This window comes from Strix aluco, chromosome 9, assembly GCF_031877795.1.
Source record: "Strix aluco isolate bStrAlu1 chromosome 9, bStrAlu1.hap1, whole genome shotgun sequence".
Classification (NCBI taxonomy): Eukaryota; Metazoa; Chordata; class Aves; order Strigiformes; family Strigidae; genus Strix; species Strix aluco.
Window position 1 is genome coordinate 4462067 of NC_133939.1, and position 21714 is coordinate 4483780.

Sequence of the window (21714 nt, forward strand, 5' to 3'; positions counted from 1 at the left end):
CTCTTAGGAGGTGGTCATGGAATTTGATTGCTAGGTGCTTTCTATTACAATTCTACAGAAAGGCATGCAAATTGAACAGACACCATATCCTCCTTTAACGGAACAGAACACTTCAGTAGTTGAGACTTGACTTTACTTGCCTTCATTAAAGGTTTCCATACAGCATGATCCTGAAAACTTGTCCTGAGCTGCTGTACAGAACGGGACAAACTGTGCAAACATCTAAAACAGAAAAGAAATCTTCATTGTGAAACATACCCACTCACACGTACACTACTGTAATATATATGTTGCTTCCTAAACAAAGATTCAGCTTACAATTTGGTAAGTAGTAGACTGTAAATAGCAAAACCAATATATTGTACTAGTCCAGGATAACTCCCTCCTCCCACCCTAAATGTTCCAACAGTAGAAATGACTCCAGGTTAGCTTTTGAAAAATTAGCAGAAATCCTAACAAGTGCAGCATCAGACTTTGACAAGCCAAAAGTAGTTGTATGAATCAGAAAAGCCTCCTACCTGACTGCAGCTAATCGCACCTTGATACTAGATTCAGACAAGCCATTAACAATACGGTCCATCATATTTTCAGTCTCAATGATCTGGAGCAAAAAAGGAATTAATGTTATATGAATACAATAATATGAGCATTTATAGGTTGCTGGGTTTTTGTCTGCAACATTTTAAACGCTGCATCTAAAAACTGTAGCTAAAACAGCGAGCCACATTCTCTTCCCAGATGAAGTGACAGTAGTGTGTATCTGCATACAGTTTATAAAAAACCATCTACGTTCTATGCTCCTCTACTGCTTTCAAAATTATTTTATTAATCGTCACGGAAGAAGAGGGTTATATATATACACCAGTCACCCTTAATGTCATATTAAAACAAAAGAGAGCATGTGTGAGTGCACACAATATATACAACTAGAGATTAGAGACACATTGTAGAGCTATCTGGAAAAAAAACACATAGTAGTTCATCTGTCATATGTAGCACAAGCACTTAAGACTACGATAAAAGGGACTTAATACCAAGGTGAAAGATGGCTTTTGTGTAATAAATCAATGTTGTCATGTACACACCCACCACTTACTAAAAACAATGGTTTGATATGTAAAAGAAGGATCCTTACTATTAACTAAACAAGTTCATCCTTGCAACAAAAGAGAAGTTTATGGGTTTGAAGTCTGGAGATCCTGAATGGTTCCCCACTAATACATCTTCCTGCTAGTTATCTTTTCAACACTGTGTTTTCTTGCCTCCTTCCTGTCCATATCTTTCTTCCTTCTGTTTTTCCCCTTTAACCAGCAAATAAACTCAGAAAATTCTCCTGCCTCCTGTGCTTGTCATATCTGACATAGCAACTCTATGCTTAATTTAAAAAAACACTGCTTTAAATCATTCGTTATTTAATTTCCCTCCACTTCTACACAAATCTTCAATTATCTGAGTGCTCCAATTGTCCAATCTCTTTCCTGTGGTCTTTGAATTGTTTGTTCTCCTACACACCAACTGCTTGGTTATGACAGTGCAAGCCCCCCTTGGTCACCTAAGAATTTTGACTTTGTTTCCCAATATGATTAGACTTTCCAGGGTTTACTTTTGAAAAAACATTTGTTTTATAATAGGATACGTGACAGCAGAGGTATATTCTGTCCCTCAGAACACAGGTTTCAGAAATTACTCCTATGTCACAACAATACTCCTGCACAGCTTGTGAGTAGCAAGGACCATAACATGTTGAAAGACAACTTATTGTGAGAACCAAGTTCATCACTGTGAAGATGTTTACATAAATAAACTTTACTCTTATATTTTGTTACAGCAAGACAATTTTTGTTCAAATCCCATGCAAAGAAAGTGCAATCTGAAAGTTTCTATTAACATAGCAGAATGAGAGCCTTCTTGTTTCAACCTATTTACATCACAATGAAAAAAAAAGGGCTGGAAGGGCACAAATTCTTGCACCGCCTTTCAGCCTTTCCACTACATCTTTGCCTGGTTGCAAACATTTTTTCACAGGCTCACCTTTTTTCGGATATCTTCATCATTTGCTCCCAGGGAGGCATAGAGCTTGAAAGCAGCCTGGCGCAGTTCATGGGCGTGCTTCAAATCATGGTCAAGCTATTAAATAAAGCACAGATATCAAATTTAGACACTAAATAATTACAGGCGTGATATTCTTACTTGTTGTAAACTAGTGCTTGTCTACTGGGGTTTTGTCTCCACACCAAGAGCAGCCAGAAACAGAAATGAACTGCTGTTCCCTTAGCTGATGTCCACATTTACCAATTGAATACATTAAAGTTAAGAATATGGTTAATTTCTCTGCTGAGTTACAGAAAAGTCAAACAATTTGAGGCCCAAACACTTCTATAAAGTTACAACTCTATCCAGACCATATTCAGGCAAAAACTATTCTTATTTACCCAATCTACAGTAACAAGCCAGGAGAAGTGAAAAATTTGGGAGAGAATCAAGGGAATTTTTATCAAGAGAACTGAAGCAAAAGCAGGAACAAAAGCCAGTCTCTAAACCACAGGACCTCCATCTTAAGGTGGATGTTAACTTCTGACATCTGCTGTAATGGCACCACAGCAAGATGCAAGCCATCTAGGAGGTTTCTGGAAAGTAACTTCTTAACACAGGTGCTAGATAGGCACCACTGGATAGGCTGCTCACAAATCAGGAAAAACTGCTGGGGCTATGAGAATTAACAGGATCATGAAACTGTGGTGCTCAAGTTCCTCAGAGGCGTGAGAAAGGCACGGAGCGGAGTACAGAGCCTTGACTTCAGGAGAGCAGACCTGGAGGAGCAGATGGGGTGTACCCTGGCTTGTTCAGCCAGGAGAACAGAAGGCTGTGCAGAGACACCTAAAAGCAGCCCTCCAACACCGACAAGGAGAACATGGAGCCAGACTCTTTATGCAGGGGCACAGCGAGAGAAGGAGAGACAACACTCAAACTGAAATAGGGGAAGTTCTTACTGGATATAAGAAAGAAATAAAAATTCACTATTAGAACAGTCAAACTTTGGAACAGATTGCTCAGAGAGGTTGTTTAATATCCATTCTTAGCTGTTTTCAAGAGCCAACTGGACAAAGCCTTGAGCAACCTCATCCGAGCTCAGCACTGACCCTGCTTTGAACAGAAAATTAAAACTCCCAGAACTCCTCATGTTCTTTCCAATGAGAATTATTCTGTGATTCTGACTGCCCTCAAAACTCTGTACCAAAGGGTTCCACAAAACAATGCGATAATTAAAGTCTACACAAAATATCAGAAAAATGCTAGTATTAAGCAGCAAAGTGCTGAAATAAAAAACTGTGAAAAATTAAGTTGTGTGAGTAATTCCCTCTGGTGTAGCTCTATTAGAGTAGAATGTATTACATCATTGTCTAAAATACTTAGACAAGTAATCAGTTTGGCAGAGTCCTCACTCATGTAGTTTTTACCTTACAGGGTGTAATTCAAAGTACTCTGTACAAAGCAAGCACCCTGGCTTCCCAGCTGACTGTTTTTACAGACTTTTCACTCAAAGCAATGTCATAATATTTGTAACTGCCCCACTCACATCTGGAACCTAATCATATTTTTGATGCTACAGCCAATGTGCATTACTCCGCAGTCAGCTGCTAACCTTCCTCCTGCTTATTTAATTTTATACTGCAACTATTTTTTTTAATATTTAATTTGCATTTTTACAGAGAATTTAAGGCAGAATCAATCCCGTTCTATGAAAGTCTGAGAAGTGAATCTACCTCTTGGGCTAGATTCAGAGAAAAACCAAGGCTCTGTAATCCATTTTTCTGGGATACTTTCTAAAAATCAGACTCAGTAAAAGGGGAAGGGAACAGGCAATGGGTATTTCCCTGCGTGGAATATAAGAAGTAATCTTGCTTCTGAGATAGGTTGATCCACTAGTGCTTTGCAAAGTATATGCAAAACCGTAAAAAAAAGTTCATGGATGACAACTCCTTGCACAACACACCTCTGAAATTAAGTCTCCAAGGGATATCTGGTCTCTGTTTATCTGACCTCTTGCAAGTGCAGGTAACTCATAATATGAAATGCTACATGACATCCACATGTTTTTCTGCTTTAACAGAACAGAACCATCTCTGAACTTAACATTTTTCACAAACCTGACCTAAGAATTGAAATTGATCTCTCATCACATCATGGTTTATGAAGCTGAAATGTACTGGCTTGTGAAAATAAGTCTTTTAAACTCTGCAAAGGAGAAACACGCCACATGTCTCAGTCTGGTACTTCATTGCTATCACTGGAAAATGTAGTGAACTTGTATGGTGAAGATACATTAAACTATTCATAGCCTACCTCTCTGTCTTTGACACAGAAGAAGGGCAGCATCCTTCTTACAGGATGGGGAGTCCAGATATGCACAGCAATTTTAGTTTGGATAATACAGACTCCAGAAAAAGTAGTGAGTGAGCAAAGACTCGGGGATTATATGCATCAGGAATCAAGTCCTACTGGAATTCTGGTCACTCTTCTACTGAGGAACTCAGACATAAGGTTTAAATAGAATTAAAAAAATATCCTGAGCGCACTTATTATTGTTTTTGCACATTTTTTCAAAGCTTCAGAACTGGGTAAGGAAACATACCCTCTTGATATCAGTGATTGCACTCACTGAGCTGGGATACTTGAAGTAGTCAGCAAGCATGACAATGAGGTGGTCGGTAATGCTGGCAATTCTCTGAAGCTCCACATCTGTTTCAATCAAATAGGCCAGTGTTTCTGCTCCTTCTACTCGCTCCTCCAGCAGTCTTTCCTTACTACACATTCGAACCAAACATGGCAGAGTCTGAAAAGTTAAAAACAAAACAAACCCCCACCATTGTTTAGTGCCACTATGTTCATAAAGCAGCTCACCAAAAAAAAAAAAAAAAAAAATCAAACAGCTATCCTAGAGCAATTCTCAACAATGTTTAGATCGGTACCTTCAGACAAAAAGATTTTAGTGGTTTTAAAGACTACACACAGAGAAATTGTTCAGGCATTATTAAGTATACAGTAGGCTACTTCCAACCCAACTTCTCATGCAGTCAAAATCAGTCTGCATGAATGCAATGTTTAGAAGTGACCATAGTCAAAGTTCAGTAAAAGCTAAATGAAATTTAAAAAAAATTGCCTCAGAAGTTCATATTTGCACAGGTTTATTCTTACTACACATAAGAACCAAACTAACCAAGCTGCCCTCAAGAAGTACTTGACCTCTCCTGCCCTTTTGTGATCTAGGATTGACTAAGGACGATGCAGTCAAAAATAATCCCGGGACCTCCTGGAGCCATGCTGGCTGCTACGAGTAGTAGGGAAGGGGGGACTACTTGTAAGTAGTGTATTTGGTCAACCAGACATGAAATCCACTTGTAATCCAGGTCCATTCTGCCTGATCCTGACACACTCCCCTACACTCACATGGCAACATTTTTGTGATACATTCTCCACCTTAAATACTAAAAACAATCAAATCTTTCTTTACCTGAAGCTCACTGAAAAGCACTTAACTCTGGAAAGACCAACTCTCCAGTGGTTGGGACTCTGTTCACTCAAGCCTCACCAAGCAGAAGTATGAAAACAAATGAGGAATAATATCAAGGTTTTTGCTTGTGTAACTCCACCAACTTCAACAGAATTACACTAGTGGAAAATATTTCTGAGAGTTATGGTTTTTTATCCATTGACTGTTCAAACGATTAAACAGATAAATATGTTCTCTCCATGCCATAGGTAAGGAAGCAGAGTTACAGGACTTGCCTCCATTTATTAAAAAAGTAGATACTACCACAAGGATTACCATTTAGGGTTATGAAACACGCACCTAATCCAGTGAGCCAAAGCACCTCCTCTCTGAATATGTGCCACTTAAGACATCAGATAAGACCTTCAGCCTGAACAATTGAAAACTGGTTCTAATAGCACCGACACACTGAAGGACCTTCTGCTTCATTAGGAAGTTCACCAGAACTCTTTCAAAAGATGACAGCTTCTGAGGGTTGGTAAATTTAAGCAGCCCTCAGAAATTACCTCATTCCAAAAGTGAGATTTCTAGGACCTCTGCAAGTTTGTTCAAAGTTTGCTTTAAAAGCCTTCAGGCATTTAATTATTACTATAGTTTTTAATTTGTAGAATTCAGAACTACACCATAATGTTTAAATATCACCAGTTTCAATTACCGAGCTGGCATAAGGTATATTAAAAACTGAGGCTAGCATAAATACAATAATGAAAGCTGAACATAAGGTCTCAAAAAAAAAAATGACATTTTCATTGAGTAAGAAAGAAAATAAGTGGAATTCCATGTCTAAATCACAAAGATAATGTAATTCCCAATTCTTTCCAAGGTCAAATTGTCTGAAATGAGCTATTTCTTGGAATTCAAGGGCTAGACGTTGTTAAGTCACTGGCTGCAAGCACCCAAGAAACACAAATCACATACTTTTCAACTTTTAGCAATTCCATGTGTTTAAAATTAAACAAAATCAAAAATTCTGAAAGACATATTTTAGCTGTTCTATTAGACCTACAGGTCAGCACAACCTAACTAATGCAGAGGACTAGTGGACTCTATGAGAGGTGTAAGAAGAAGAGCCACAAAGCACACCTGACCTTTTCTGGCCAGCAGATAGTAGTCTGAAAATGGACAGTAAAGACGGAATACTTAATTCACATGGTATTGCTGAGATGCATCAGGGTTATCTGGACAAAGTCACTTTTATTATTAGGATTACAGAGAAATAAATTTCCGTTCCAATCAAATCCATTATTTAACAGCCTCCTCTGCCTTCACCCCACCTCAACTGATTTTTTTTTTTCTCCCCACATGTTACGGGCCAACCCACTACTCAAACTGGGCAATGAAAATAAATCAAAAACATTTTGGAAACACACGTCCCTGGCTGTCCTCCAAATAAAGAAAATTTGACAGCAAAGGGTCAAAGTTCTCTTCAGTAATTTCTGAAAACTAAGGAGGGCATTGCTTTGTTTTAGCTCACCAGCGGTCAAACAATTTGTGACTGGATTTACCACAGACTGAGCCAGCGTGTTATCTTAAAACTATGAGCTCCTGGAGTGACCCCAGGAAAAAAGAAGAAATTACCTGAGTTGTTTACCAAGGCGGCAAGGTTCTGTGCCTTCCTCCTCTTCTCACTCTTTTGTCTACCCTCAAGCATTACAAGAAATTTTAGTCCACAGCTTAAAACATTTATTTGCACTGAAGCAGTTTCCATGAGAAAGGAAGTGCTCCTATTGCTGTGGGCTGGCAAGCAAATCAGTTCATAATGGTTTGGAAGCGCTGCAGTTATCCATTTGGCCCACGTGGCAGAGCATGCGTAGCTCCACACAGACAGTTTGCAGCCAACTATCAACAATAACCTGCCTTTGCCTGCAGCACCAGTCCCCCGTGTCTTCTCCCCAGAGCAGAACAGTTCTGGAACCCACAGTGGGGGATTTCTGAAGAGAAGAAATTTTCAAAAGAAGAATGAGGTTTGCAGGAGCGAGATAAGTTGGGAGCATGAAACGACAGCCCTCAGTTTGCAGGTGCTGTAAGAAGAAGAGAGTTCAGGGAACTGGAGTGTCATATTGGAAAAAAGCTAAGTAGGAGAATGAGGGAGAAGGATATAGCTTGGCTTCCTCAATTCCTGTAAGAGCAGATGCCTGTGCAGAACATATGCCAGTATCAACACTGGAATGAACTGCGTTTTGGACTTTCTTGCGTAAAAAGACAGGAGGGTTGATGGGCCTTTGTCTCAGCCAACATACAGATTTTTCATCTGTCATTACCTGGAATGATGGATACCAAAATCCCACTAACAAAAGCTGTAGATAGGCCAGACTCTACTGCCATGGATATTGAAAGGAATGAATACGCTTTCTTATTGCAGTATCTTACATACAACCTACTCTTTCCCCAGCACTGCTAAAGAATGGGACTAAGGGTGATAGTTTTCCAGTTTGAAATGTAAGCTTGCAGGAGCCACCAGGGGTTGGCACCAGACCACAGTCAGAAGATATTAATCGGTAGCCTTTGGTGGTATTTGTTGCTTTAAGCAGTACACACTGCTATCTGCATTGCCATGGACTCGTAGCACACTCTGAGGTCACACATACACTTAGTAGTTGTTTGTTCGTGAACACCACAGAGGGGCCTTCACAGCCAAAGACAAAGAACTCCTGTAAGAAGTTACCGAGTCTCAGGTCACACACCATCAAATCCTGACAATGACTGCTTTGCTGATTAGATGCTTCACTTGCTAGGCTCATTCCAAGAGCACATGTGGTCTTCTCAATCTCAGTACAGGGGCACATATGGGGAAAAAAATGATTTTTTTCAGGCATTTAAATGGCATTTCCTCCAGTCTGAACTACGTGTTATTCTCTGGAATGAAGAATGCTGAAAACCGTACTAAAAGCTTTGGGGTCTGCCAGACTGCTACAGTAATTATCAAAGAAAGCAAACATGTTTTCTTATTGCAGTACTACAGTAATACTTCAGTATCTCATGGAGAAACAAGCAGTGTTAGTATCATCTGATCTTTGGTTGATATGCTTGCTCATCAACAGCTTTTTTTTTTTCTTTTGACTAGCTATAGAAGTGTGACTATTAGGAATGAGACTACATTCCTATGGTATTTAATGAAGTTTCATTTACTGAACTTCCTCATTAAGTCACAGGCAGTATGAAAATCAAATCCAGTATTTCAGCATGACAGTTTATTTTTTTAATAACATCTTCTCCTAGCCAACGTATGAAGCAGACAAATGTACAAAAACACTGTGAAACCATGAGAAATCATCTGCTTGTGACAGACTCCATGTATAGACTGTGCAAGTATTCTGACTATAGTCTTGTGAAATAAGGTACTGAAAGACAAACCAGTGCCTTGTTCATATACAGAGACCAAGGCAAGGTCCCTGTTGTTTCCATGTTACTTACAAATGGTTATTGAAATGATTACAAACCTCAAATAGATGTTTGTCAAATTCAGGGATATTTATTCCTGGATATTGATTCTTCAATTAAAAATCTTTAAAAAGCCATATCACTATAAATGCCTAAAGACACAAAGGGAAACTAGGGAACTAATTTTTAAGTTAAAAAAATCGGGAGAACTTGGTGCTTTGAAATCTTCAGTGTAACAGATTTTGTGCTACTTCCTCTGAGACAAACAAAACCAGGATCGCCCTATGTGAGAAAAACATTTTAAACAGAAAACCATTTAACCAGCTCACCTTAAGAACGATGCAAGAATCATCTGTCCGTATTGCTCCAGCTCTGCACATGGAAGTAAGGCTGTAACAACATAATAAAACACACATTCACCCATCATTGGTTCTTATGCGCTTAGGACATTGCAGAACAACCAACTGTACTCATGAAATGTACTCCCCCTTTTTTCTACCACTGATTTGAATACATTTGTGCTTACTAGACTTGGGCACACAAACAAACTAGTACAGGTGTATTTTTAAGCAGATTTCTAGTACAACACATCTTGCTGGAGCACTGATCAATACATACACCACACACTGGTCAAACTTGACTGATCCACAAACCTCTTTTACCAACAAACCACCTCAAAATGAACAATTTACATTAAGATAAAGGAGAAATATACAGAGACCTGTCCTTTGCTGTATAGTGCATGGGCAAGCACTTAAAACAATCAGGAAAGAATCAATATAGGCTTGGTAGTCTGACAGCTTAGTGAGAAACCATTCAAGCTTTGCATTAGTCTGTGAGACGCAGTATCATTGTGACGCTTATCCACAGGCATGTCTTAACACTCTACTGGAATAAGCACACCCTTGCTAATGATGAACCCATTTAAGTCTGACACTAAACCAAACCAACATTTTTTTCTTTCTTAGACAACAACTTAGTGGATATGACAACTCCAAGTTCTCAAACTACAATGCTGATGCACATCATCAGACAAATGCATAAGCTGCTTTGTTAATTTACCTATACACGTGCTCCAAGCTACCAGAAATGTGAAGTAGTTCACTCAACAATGAAAGTGATTTACATTTAAGTGGTTTATAGTTTTTACCTGCTCTGCTACAAGGAAGTGCAATGAAGCTGGAGGGTAACTGCTCTACATTCAGTGCAGGAACAGTCAAGTATCTTCTGGTTTAGCTTTTGAACTAAGCCATTGTAACTGGCTTTCATTATGCCACAGTTGAAGTGAAAGAAAGAACTGAATTTCAGTAAAGGTGACTTAAAACCAACATGTTTCAACTCTCAGTTGGGCAGGTTAGAAGTGTACATAGGGTCAATTATAATTGCTCAGCTAAGGAGCAGTAATATGCTAACATATTGTAACCATATTGTGTTTCGCTGCATCCCTGAGCCCTTTCCAAGTGTCTAAAGAGAGTTCTTTCATCTCTTAGAAGGTAATCACTGATCCTGTTCCAAACACCTACCACTGACAGACATCGCTAAAATCCCATAATCAGAAGTCTTTTTATATATTATTTCTCGGAAAAGTAATGATAAGACTTGACGGTTAGCACAGAGGTCATTTTATAAACTTTTACTGTCCAAGCCTTGGGGCTGACAGTAGGAAATACTCATTTTCACACCTGAACAATCAGGAGAGAAGCACCCGTCTTGCAAGTAACATTTAGTCCAGCTAGACCCTATTTGCCAGTCAAAGTAGCTCTATTTCAAACATGAAATAAGAAAGTATTTTTATTTCAGGTAAAATAGGCCTGACTTAGCTGGAAGCAATTCCAGTAATTTTAGTAGAAAAATTTATGGCTCCACTTGTAGGTAGAAAGCACCAATAGATCTGGGAGCATTCATCCCAGGACAAGAAAACAGCCCAGAGCCAGAACAATTCTTTTAACTCCAACCTGCCTTCATGTCTTATCAACTACTTTTATCTCAAGATCAGCAAAAAAATAATTTATAATACTTCATTCTCTATGTATTCTCTGAATTCTCAATGAAACACATAAATCAACCAGAACTGAGACTGCTACAATACAGTTAATTTAACTTGCCTTCTTCATTAAGAGCTACCTAACAAAACCAGTAAAACCAGATTGCATAGACCAATTGTGGTTGGAGGGGAGTGTGGGAGGTCCTCAAACAGACCTCCCACATGGCGTGGGGTTACCTAAAACAACCTCCACACACATACACATCTTTATAACTGCTTTTATGAATGGGTTAAGTCATCATAACCTGGCAACATTTCAAGAGAGGCCATCCTACCCACCCCACTCGTGCCTCACCCAGAATCTCTAGACCTTGCACTGAAACAAGTGTCAGTGAAATTGTATGAACTGAATCAGAGAACTTACTGATCCAGGTCAAAAAATAAGCCATCAAAATCGAAAAGAATAATCAAACAATACATCAGTAACTAAACTCCTGAGTTATGTTTAATTTTAGTAGTTGATAGTGATGGGTAATTTTACCTCTTTAACCCCCTGAAATAATTTATTTCATTATTATCAACACAACAAAAGGAAAAAGGTCTTAAAGGCAGTCAATTCCCAGCTTATGAAGTGAGTATAACCCTAGCACTGCTGTTACAGGACTCGGTCACGTTTTGTCACAGGGTAGAAAGTCATTACGAATACGAACGCACCAAAACGTGCCCACACCAGCAGGGAAAGTTTGATTTGAACTATAAAATTAATGACATTAATTCTGCTGTATGAGCACGTGAAGTTTAAAGAATAATCTATTTTATTTAAGAGTTGGGAAGAGGGGACTAGCTCTGCTCTCTTATTATCTTACTGCATACAGCTCTCAACACACCACAGACCCAGTCACTCTGAACAGTGGTGCAACAAGGACATTAACTTGTACTACATGATGATATTTCAGTATTATACTCCATAAGGACATACAATTGACCATAGCCTATTCACAGTAAAACATCATAAAATCCAATCTATTAGTGAAGACCGCAGTTCAGCTTAGGAAAATCCATGTCTGAATACACATTCCTGACAACACTACTGCCCAGCAACATTTTTTTGTGTTTATGCACAGCAAAGAATGAAAGTTATGTTATAAAGATTATTAGATGAGGACCCCTTCTTCAAGGATTTAGATAAAGCAAATAATATCTATAAACATTTTAGATCACATATTATTTGCAACAAGCAAAAAGGGAATGGTTAAAAAGTATTAAATTGCATACTATTTCATTCTAATCCCTGATGAAAATTACCATTTGGCTGATGTGAGCTGCATTTCAATAGGCTTGTCCCTTTGTAACATCTTCACAAAAATTTGCGGTAACAATTCTCCATCAACCGACACTGCAAGCAATGAAAGAGAACTCCAAGTAATTCTAATTCAGCCAGTCAATAAAACAAGAGTCAAATATGCAACAGCAGCATTATACTTACCATTTACAAGAGTCATTGATACCTGTGGGTTTTCAAAGGCTAGAACTGAGAAGCACTTCAATGCTTGCATTCGAACCTGTGTAAAAACATAATATATATGAAGTATAAATGTAAACACTAACTTAAAAGCAAAATTGGTCTATACTGCTGTATACGTTCGTAGAAAATAATTTTGTATAATCAATAAGAAATGTAAGTGATGAATAAAAGGCAGATGGAAACATCCAACTCACACCTTGACTCCTGTGATCTCCCTGTTGGAACTATCCTTCTATAGGGTATGTTGTGAACTATTTGTGAAAAAGACAAGCAAGGATAAAACTTGAGAACTAGACAGTCAGAAATACTGGTCTTATTTATGATGCCTCACAGACATGCAAACAACAAAAGAATGGAAGTATCATAACAATACTACTTTTCCTTTCCAGGACTCATAAGTACATAAGAGAATCAGAAATACAGGTTGTTGAGATTTATATTTAGAAGCCTTTAAAGGTGAATTTAATAAAATGTCTGAAGAGAACCATCCAGTTGAAGTGATTCTACACTAATCTTAAAACAAATATATATCACAAGTTTTATTGCCATTGCACAGCCTCAGGTATCAACTGTACAAAAAAAGGATTCACAAATTTCTTCATGCTGGATCTTCCTCCTCCAGTCCAAAACCATGTCTTGGTTTAACTGAACAATATTTCATGGTTACCTATTCACACTAGGCTATGAAGTCTCTATAACCTCTTTTTTGACACAGGGAAGACCAGCTATTATCATCTTTCCAGATGAAGAATCTAATTTAGTTCCAGGTATTAGCCTTCAACTTCACCTACAGTTGCATGTATTTCAACTCCATATCCTTCCATGTTTCTGTTACTGCATTCTTAGTGCGAAAACAAAGCAAAAGGAACAAGATTTTGACTAAAGAATCCCACCACTGCAGAAAGCACATACTGCTTTCGACTTATACCCATCCCACCCTCCTCAACAAAAAGTCTTAGAAACACGCAAGTCCAAGGGTAGACAACAACAACAGTAAAGACAATCATGCTTCTGTGCATTAATTTTATATCTAATCACAGCCAGTAAGATCTCTTCTTATCAGTAATAGAGAAGTCAGGATGCACAGATGGCAAGCTACCTGGCTTCAGAACAAAAGCCTTGTCTGACAACACTTCCATTCACTTTGGAGACAATCTAATGAATACAGTGTATGCTTCAAAGCAGCAGGAAGCAGAGATGGTGTATCTGCACTGAAAAAAGTTAAATCCACAAGTCAAGAGCTGTATTCCTGCCAGAAGGAAGTCAGGGGGGAAAAGGTTCTAATGAGAACAACTGAAGTCTAGCTGGAAATTAACTATTTTATATAATATTGCTGTATTAAAGATATTAAAATTACTGTGATGACTTTCTTTGCTTGTAATGTCTACTCAAGGGCAATTAGTTCAGTAGTTACATGAGAAACAGGGAATGAAAGCATTTGAAAAAATACGTAAATACGGTCTTGAAACCATTATCTGAATGCCGCTGTAAAAACTGTGGTCCCTTTGTGTTAGACATCTCACCAGTCGTGAAGACGCACGCTTGTAATGATATAACACACAGGAAAGATACTCATAGAATCAGCTGGCTATGGGACAATCCCAAAACCAAAGGAAAAAGTTTATTGAAAAAAATAATAGGCCATTCTCCTGGCAAGCCTAGACAAACTCTTGACATGGGGATTGAAATCCCATTTTGAGGGTTTCTGCTGTTTACTGATGTGGTCCTATTGCCTAAATCATCTGAGATACCTTGTTGGCCTTTAATGTAGTTTTGAAAAGTAGGCAACATTTTTTAAATGCTGTCTTTTCCTGTCAAGTTCTTGTTAGGCTGAATATTAAGAAACTGGATAGAGAAGTATGAGAATGAGACTTTTTGTAGAATACAAGCCATATCAGTTATATTAGAAGTCTGAGAACATCCTATTACTGCAGAACACTAAGAAAGCAGCTAAGACCACAATGGAGCTGTTAATCCCAGGAGTATTAACAGAGGAAAGCGTATGAAGAGCAGTTCAGTATGTACACCTTGAGTTTAAAGCCCTGACCAAACTAGCAAAGGGAAAATAGAGAATACTTTATACATCTCTCCAGTAAGGTAGGACTAAATATATATATTTTAATGCAATGCTACATGTATATTGTTGGTGAAAATCCAACTTGAAAACTTTACCTTGCTCCAATTTCTTTATTTTAAAGCAGCTCTTTGAAAAAATTAGGGAAGGTTCAAAGCCATGGGAAAAGGTTCCAAGCCAAACACAGCCTGGAAAATTCACCTTACTATACAGGGTTAAAAAGGCCAGCCAAAAGATACTTTATCAAGAATGTTCTGCATTAGGCAGGAATTCAAAATAGACAAGACCAATTTTCTCATCCAGTCTCAATCAACCAGAAAACAGCCTACTTAACAATAAAATAAAAATGGCATGAAAACATATTAGATATTTTGTATTAGATCTTGTAATAAAAATAACTCAAGATAAATTTAGATACTTTGTTTATTTTCAGAATGACAACATTCATTGGGGGGGGGATGGGGGGGATGAGAAGTTGATACCTTCATGAGGAAGTCCATGGAAGTTCAACTGCTTAGAGATCACAGGACTGGCTTCAGATATCAAAATTACTTGCTTAGCAGACATCTATTAGCCCTCAAAAATTCAAACTACACAGAAGAGCCTCAGAAAGCATTTTATGCACTCAAACATTTTATTAAGTAATCTACAGCAGACTCCTAAGGCTGTGCTCAGGATTTGAAATTTTGGCCTTAGACTGAAAAGAGCCAGCTAAACCTCCTTGCCACCAAGTTACAGGTAGAGTATGATGCTTTTCCCCAGAGGTGCTACCTTCAGATAGTCCAGGACAGACTTTCTAAACATAACAGAATGGAGTGGAGACACAGTAAATTCAATGAGCACAAAACAGGTAGCTGGTGGTCTCCCCACATTCCATGTCCATGTTTTCACAGGTATGACTTCTGTTTAGGACAGCTCACTTTTCCTTCTCTTCAGCTTAATTTGTTTTTGTCATGTATCATTCAACAAATTACACCATTTTTGTTGGGTTGCCAAATGACTGTTCTCTTTTGGAACAATGACAGCCAGCTCTGTTTTAATTAATTGTGTTTTAAGTTTACAGAGCACTCCAAAACAATAGGTCTTGTTTTGACAGAAATCCATACAACAAGTAAAACCAACTGTTCTTCTAGAAATATACACTATACCTGTTTATAGTTTTAGTTCATATGCATAGACATAGTTTTTATAATCTTCATTTGGTTTCCTTTCATAAATACATGTAAAACATGGAATAATTTTGATGTCTTACTTTGTAGGAGGTGGAGACTAACAGATGTGCGATATTCTGAACAGCTCCATGGTTAAATAAGATTGTCTGGTGATCTGGACCCTTCAAAGGAAAACATAAAACATGGGTTATTTTTTTAAAAGAATACGTAAGAGGTTTCCACTATCTGCAACTTATTGTTAAATATTAAAGGTAGATTTACTAACATTTACTTTGTAATCAGCTGGCATACCTTTTTTTTTTTTTTTAAATAAGTCCAACTCTTATTTTTATGGCATTTATCCTTTTCCTGTAATCATTTTCACTCTTTTCTTCAATAGGCAATGAAATTAGTTTTCACAAATGAAGAAGCATGGATAGAGTACTTATGTTTCTATTCTTCATATTGGAAGCAATCGAAAGCTCCTGCTTTTCTCTACAAATCATATAAAAGATCCCCAGTCTCTAATGTCTTCTTCACTGGCAGTATTAAGCATTTTCAACAATTCTAACTCCAGAAGAGAGGGAATTAATTCTGAAACTGTTTCCAGACAGTGCTCTGAGAACAGATTCGTATTTTCCTTCTACAGACTATTTTAGTTTCAAACATACTCAGCCATAAATCTAGTCAGCCATCACTCATTTAATGATTTCAGGATCTAAGTCGGCAATGGCTGATACATCAGTATTTTTTCAAGATGTAAAAAGCATTTGGAATTAAACACAAATACTGAATTTAGCAGTCGAAAGGGCTCAGAACCTCTGTAGTATAAGGGTCAATGAGGTTGGAAAAAACAACATGAAATCTCAATGGGGCCTGCAACCCTCAACAGCCTTTTGTGAAATCTGATCCCTGACTTACAAACACCTCTTTAGAAGTAGATTCATGACTCTAGTCATCTTTGCATTAAGCACGGACTATGCGCAATTTAAATTCAGCTTTTAAAATGTCACTGCATTAATCATACCTCGATGCATTTTCTTGACTAATCTGCAAGCGAAGAAAGTATCTTCACTCGTTAATCTTTTGTTCAAACCCAGCTGAGTTTATGAGCACAACTATACACCCTCATATGCATGAATAATGCTTTATTTTCACATTTTAGATACAGCTGATATCAGATTCCTCTTATATTCAAAAGAACATTTTTAGAACATCCCTTACCTCTAAGAAAGAAAGCATAAAATTACTTTTAGATGTAACATATCTGGTGCTTTAAGAGATGCTTCAGCTGCTACTGCCACCAAGAGCTTTCTACCAAAAAATGCAATTAAAACAGCATGGTTGAAGTAGGAAAACAACTTACATTGGCACACAGAAGTGGCTGAGGCAATGATTTAAAGCCGCAGCTATGCCAGTGTTGAAGCTGAAGAACAGATATTAAAATATGTGAAAAAAAAGAATGAAATTAAAGTAAAAGAAATCATATTGACCTAGATAATTCTAGTAATTCACAAGTAGTAGTGATTTTTCAATGAGATGCAGGTGGTAAATTCTGTGCAAACAGGACAAATGCATGTACAGAGGTGACACTTGGGTGTATTCCTAGTTGCATAACTAGATGTACATGAAAATATCTAATCTGTACACACTGTGTTTGCACACACCAATCCAGCTTGTTTAACGCACAATCAGGTTAAGCACCAACCCATAAACAGGGACAGCTTCAAATATAAATGTGAAAACTTGAGAATATAACGTATCACTTTCAAGCAGCTCAGGCACCAGTTTAATAGCAAGGCCTTCTGCTTTTGTTTCTCTCCGAGTATACCAACAGAGTTCCAGGCACCAGTCCTATTACAGTGATCTTTTTCTCCAAATATGATCGAACAACATATTTTAGGAATAGAAATCACACTTCTTGCATGATCTTCCATCATAAAATGTCAATTTTCAAGAAAGTAGTAGGATAGAACAATGTAACAATTCATTCCACAATGAAATTTTAAAAGCAGATATCTAAATGCAAATGTACCTTGGTTCAGGGATCCAGCACCAGGCCTAAGATCACATAAGAAAACATTCTCAGAACGGGCTTGGGAGGAAGCTGCCTTGATTACAGGCTTTATCCTGGATCTTTCCCAGACACAAGATTTTAATTTTAAACTGGTGGTGAAATAATTACTTATGCAGAGATGTCACCACATACAAATGTAAGTTCCAGAACTATCTTTTCAAATTATTCATACAACCACGTGTTTCCAAATGCATACCTTATCTTTTTAATTTGACCATTAAAATAGTAAAAGCTTACCTACTCACATCACTTTCTCTGGAAACAAATCAACTGTGATAGAGAGAATCTTAAAAAGTAAATTTTGACTTGCATTTAGCATACCATGTACATCAACCTGATTTCAGTTTACTTAGTTGCTTTTATGTTGATAGAATCCTGGCTCTGTAAGTTAAAATCCGCATCTGCTCCCTCTGTAAATCAACACTTTCCCTTGCTTAGGATGGCTCTTCTCCAGGGTCAATGTTTCCATCAGTTAATTTTAACTCTAAAAATGCAGTGAGAAGCAGTAAAAGTATGCAGTAAGAGCAGAAAACAGCAGCAATATGCTAGGAAGCTGAATTAAGGATTTCCTAGCTCAAGAGAACAGGCCTGAGCTTCTCCAGGGAAATTCGAGCAGGTGAGAAAAACAAACCTGAGAAGCTCAACCAAATAAGACTCTGGCAAGGAAGAGAAAAAATGAATGCACAAGATCTAAGCAGAGAACAGTATGCAGGAACAAGGAGGGTAAGAGCTATGATGTGTCACTACTAGTTTAACAAATAAATCTATTAAGACAAGGAAAAAGAGAAATGTAAGCATCAATAACTCTTATAATATATGGCAAGCCTTACCTAAATATGAAATCTTATAGTAACTTATTTCTTCAGGAAAAAATGAGAAAGGTTCTCTAACTCATGACCTTTTGGGGGGAAGATGGAGTCTTCATTAAAAATGTATGGAATACTGAAACTTCTGGTATTTAATTTTTTTTAAATTCTAAGAACATACTTTGCCTATCCATATAAATCAGAAAACTCCCTGCAAATTCTGCTTCACTGTATTAGATGTACTTTGTTATGGCTGAAAATACAACTGACCTTGATAATTAGACCTGAACCCCAAGACCTAAACCAAAAAGAAAGAAGAGGGCATTTTAGATTTTTGCTGAACAGCTGCATTTGCCTGGGCAAGACAGAAATTACTTCCTGATCAATTTAACATTTGGGATGATCTGTTTACTCAACCTCAAATATTTTTTGTTATGCAGCTAATGCTTGTTCTGTAAATGCAACTATTTCCTAATACTCATACCCATCACTCTGCTTTTCTTGTGCATTCATGTTTCTATCGGTTTCTATCACATTTCTATCTGTTCACACAATCAACATTTTCTTTCCAAACCTTGGATTTTTCAAAACATTCACTGTAAAATTTGTTCAAGAGGAATTTGGGGGGGTAGAGGAGGCATTCAAAACACTAAGAGTGAGTTCATAAGACCTTCCTTATTCTGCTCTTGTTAAGTGAATGGGCATTTCCTTTGTTAACAATCTATTTGATATGAAAGTCACCAGGAGTTAGTGGAGCTACAAGGAAATAACTCCTGTGGAGAAAGATGACAATAACTGTTTTTATGTTGGATTAATTACCTGAAGTTACTCAGCAGTTCTCACAGAGCCAACAGGGTTTATACTGCTACAGAGCTAACCCCTGATTGTATAAACTGACTTCTACACCACTCTATAATCAGTCCTGTGTATTTTTTTTGTAAGCCAGCATGGCCCAATTTTTTACCTGTTCAAGCTACTCAGCCTATTAAGGACACTTTCAAGGGCCTTACTGGTGCGTATTTCTTCTTAAAATACCAAATTCTTTTTCCAGTATTAGCAATAGATCTGAACTTCCACAGTCCCATGTAGGAGTTTGGCTTAGTATTTTTTTTAAACAGTTCAGTAAATATTAGCAGCTGAGTTACATTTTTATATCACACCCACTGTACAGTTTTCAGTCTTCAGCTTCACTTAACAGAAGAAATGCAATTGGATGAATGTACATAAATACATTTTTAATATAATTCAGAGTTCCAGAAGACTCATAGTGATAAGGTAGAAAGATAGTTTTCAAGGTAAATACTTAAAAATTCATAAATTTTGGAACTTTTTATTGTTAGTCTGGGAGATAAATATGATTTATGATATCTTAAACTGTTTCTAAAAGGGAAAGATGCTGTTCAAATCCAATTTCTACACTGAATTATTTTGATAGTTTCTGTCTAACCCATTGGTACAGTACCTACCAAAAAAAAAAAGCAACAATAATACAAAAAATAGTGGTGTGTGGAAACTTTGGGGGGGGGGGGAGGGAAAGACAAACACCCCTCTGTGTTTGGGGCGGAGTCGCTGCTGGTTTTAAATTAGTTTTCCCATACCAAGAGAACTGCGTTGTATAGCAGGAATGAACGTGTATCTGGATAAACCTGTAACTGATAGAGTTCAACTGAGAAGAGCATTTTTCTTCCTCTCCACGTACAGTACCTCTGAGAAAACATTCTCTGGGTTTAAAACAGTTGTCATGAAAGCAGATGCAAGACCTCTGCAAAGAGATGCTCACACTGTCTTGAGACTTCCAGAGAAAAAAAAAATAAGCCTTCCAAAATTTATACTCATAATATATATTTATACTGAGGATTGGTATTCACCTAGACTGTTGTCTTTGTATAGGAGCCAAAGGTGTAAATACATACACACATCCTATAATAAAAGGACTTATTTGCATATTTTTACTGTAGAGAAACATATATCAAGTTCAATAAATCTGTCAGCAAATCCAGAGCAAAAACAGTTCAGTCATTACTGTGCTAATATTCTTGCCACAAAAGGCAGTATCGTTTTACACAGTTTCTTGATACCAGAAATACAAGTTGCATAAAGAACATGTATTCTCTTTCTTACTTTGCAGCAGTGTGAGAAGATCTGACATATGTATTCTTGTGTATATCGAGACCTACTGAGCAGTGCCATGAGGTGGGAGATAACTGTAGCATCCTGGAAACAAGTCAGAAAAGAAAGAAGTATTAACACTGTATTTCAGCAAAGTTTCCTTCCATTTTGTCACTTAAAAGAGTACTCCTGTTTCTGCGTTCAGTGTTCTCCCTTCCACCAAAACTTGTAAGGACACAGGACAATACCACTGAAGTAGTACAGAAGAGACTTCAAGGCATGAGTGACAGTTCTGAGAGCCTCATGGAAAAAATAAAAGGTCAATATAAGTTAGGTATAAAACTTCAGGGATTTGTCTCCAGAATCTTTATTTCATGAGAAAACAATAAAGGAATGGGAAAAAAAAACATACCGAGTGGAAACATGGTCACTGAAAGCAATTAGTACCGGAGTTGTCTTAGTATTTTCTTACTGTAAGTGTGATTTACTTACCTCTTCGTTTCAGCTCCAAGTAGAAAAGAGCAGAGAGGGGAACAAGGTGCCAGACTGAACAATGTACAGTCCACCCTGAATTCTGTGGCACTCACCTTCTAACTCATTCATGTGGAGTAATAATTTCCTTTGTCTTTAAGTCAAACACACACTATAGACACTATTATTATGCATGACACTAATGACAGAGAATTCCAAATAAATCAGCAAAAGAAAATCACTATACTGTTCTGAAAACACAGCCAGTTACTTAAGCTCTGTGGTAAGTTACAAAATTACAACATTTTAAAGCTTTCAGTTACGTTACTTAGTCCATTTTAGTGCCAGCAACTGCAGTGATATTAAAAAACACACTAGTCATTTTAGTTTGGAAAGATGGTAAACTAAAATACTTCCATGAAATAAAGGGTGCTGGACAGAAGAGATGAAAGACTGCATGAGTCTTCCTTTCCAAAGAACTTACGCTATATTGACCCTATACAAGTGAGACTCTTTGTTTTACCTGCAGCAGAATGATGAATTGCAAGCCTCTGACGAGGGAGAGGTGGTTTATAATTAAGAGCA

General features: G+C 37.5%; 1 protein-coding gene across 6 annotated transcripts in view; it reads right to left on the reverse strand.

The window, feature by feature from the left end:
- Window positions 1-21714, reverse strand: part of ARMC8 (armadillo repeat containing 8) — an 80321-nt gene that overhangs the window by 17243 nt on the left and 41364 nt on the right. For 5 of the 6 annotated variants that reach the window (XR_012624256.1, XM_074833487.1, XM_074833488.1 and 2 more), the window contains 10 exons: window positions 20671-20763; window positions 17033-17092; window positions 15768-15848; window positions 12403-12478; window positions 12222-12312; window positions 9262-9322; window positions 4634-4834; window positions 2032-2127; window positions 519-601; window positions 141-222 (listed from right to left, as the gene is read on the reverse strand). Coding sequence is in view for 5 of the 6 variants with exons in the window: in XM_074833487.1 (XP_074689588.1) it covers window positions 141-222; window positions 519-601; window positions 2032-2127; window positions 4634-4834; window positions 9262-9322; window positions 12222-12312; window positions 12403-12478; window positions 15768-15848; window positions 17033-17092; window positions 20671-20763 (924 nt within the window). In the remaining variant the exon portion in view is untranslated. The remainder of the gene's footprint in view (window positions 1-140; window positions 223-518; window positions 602-2031; window positions 2128-4633; window positions 4835-9261; window positions 9323-12221; window positions 12313-12402; window positions 12479-15767; window positions 15849-17032; window positions 17093-20670; window positions 20764-21714) is intronic. The other variant, XM_074833486.1, reaches the window with a different exon arrangement.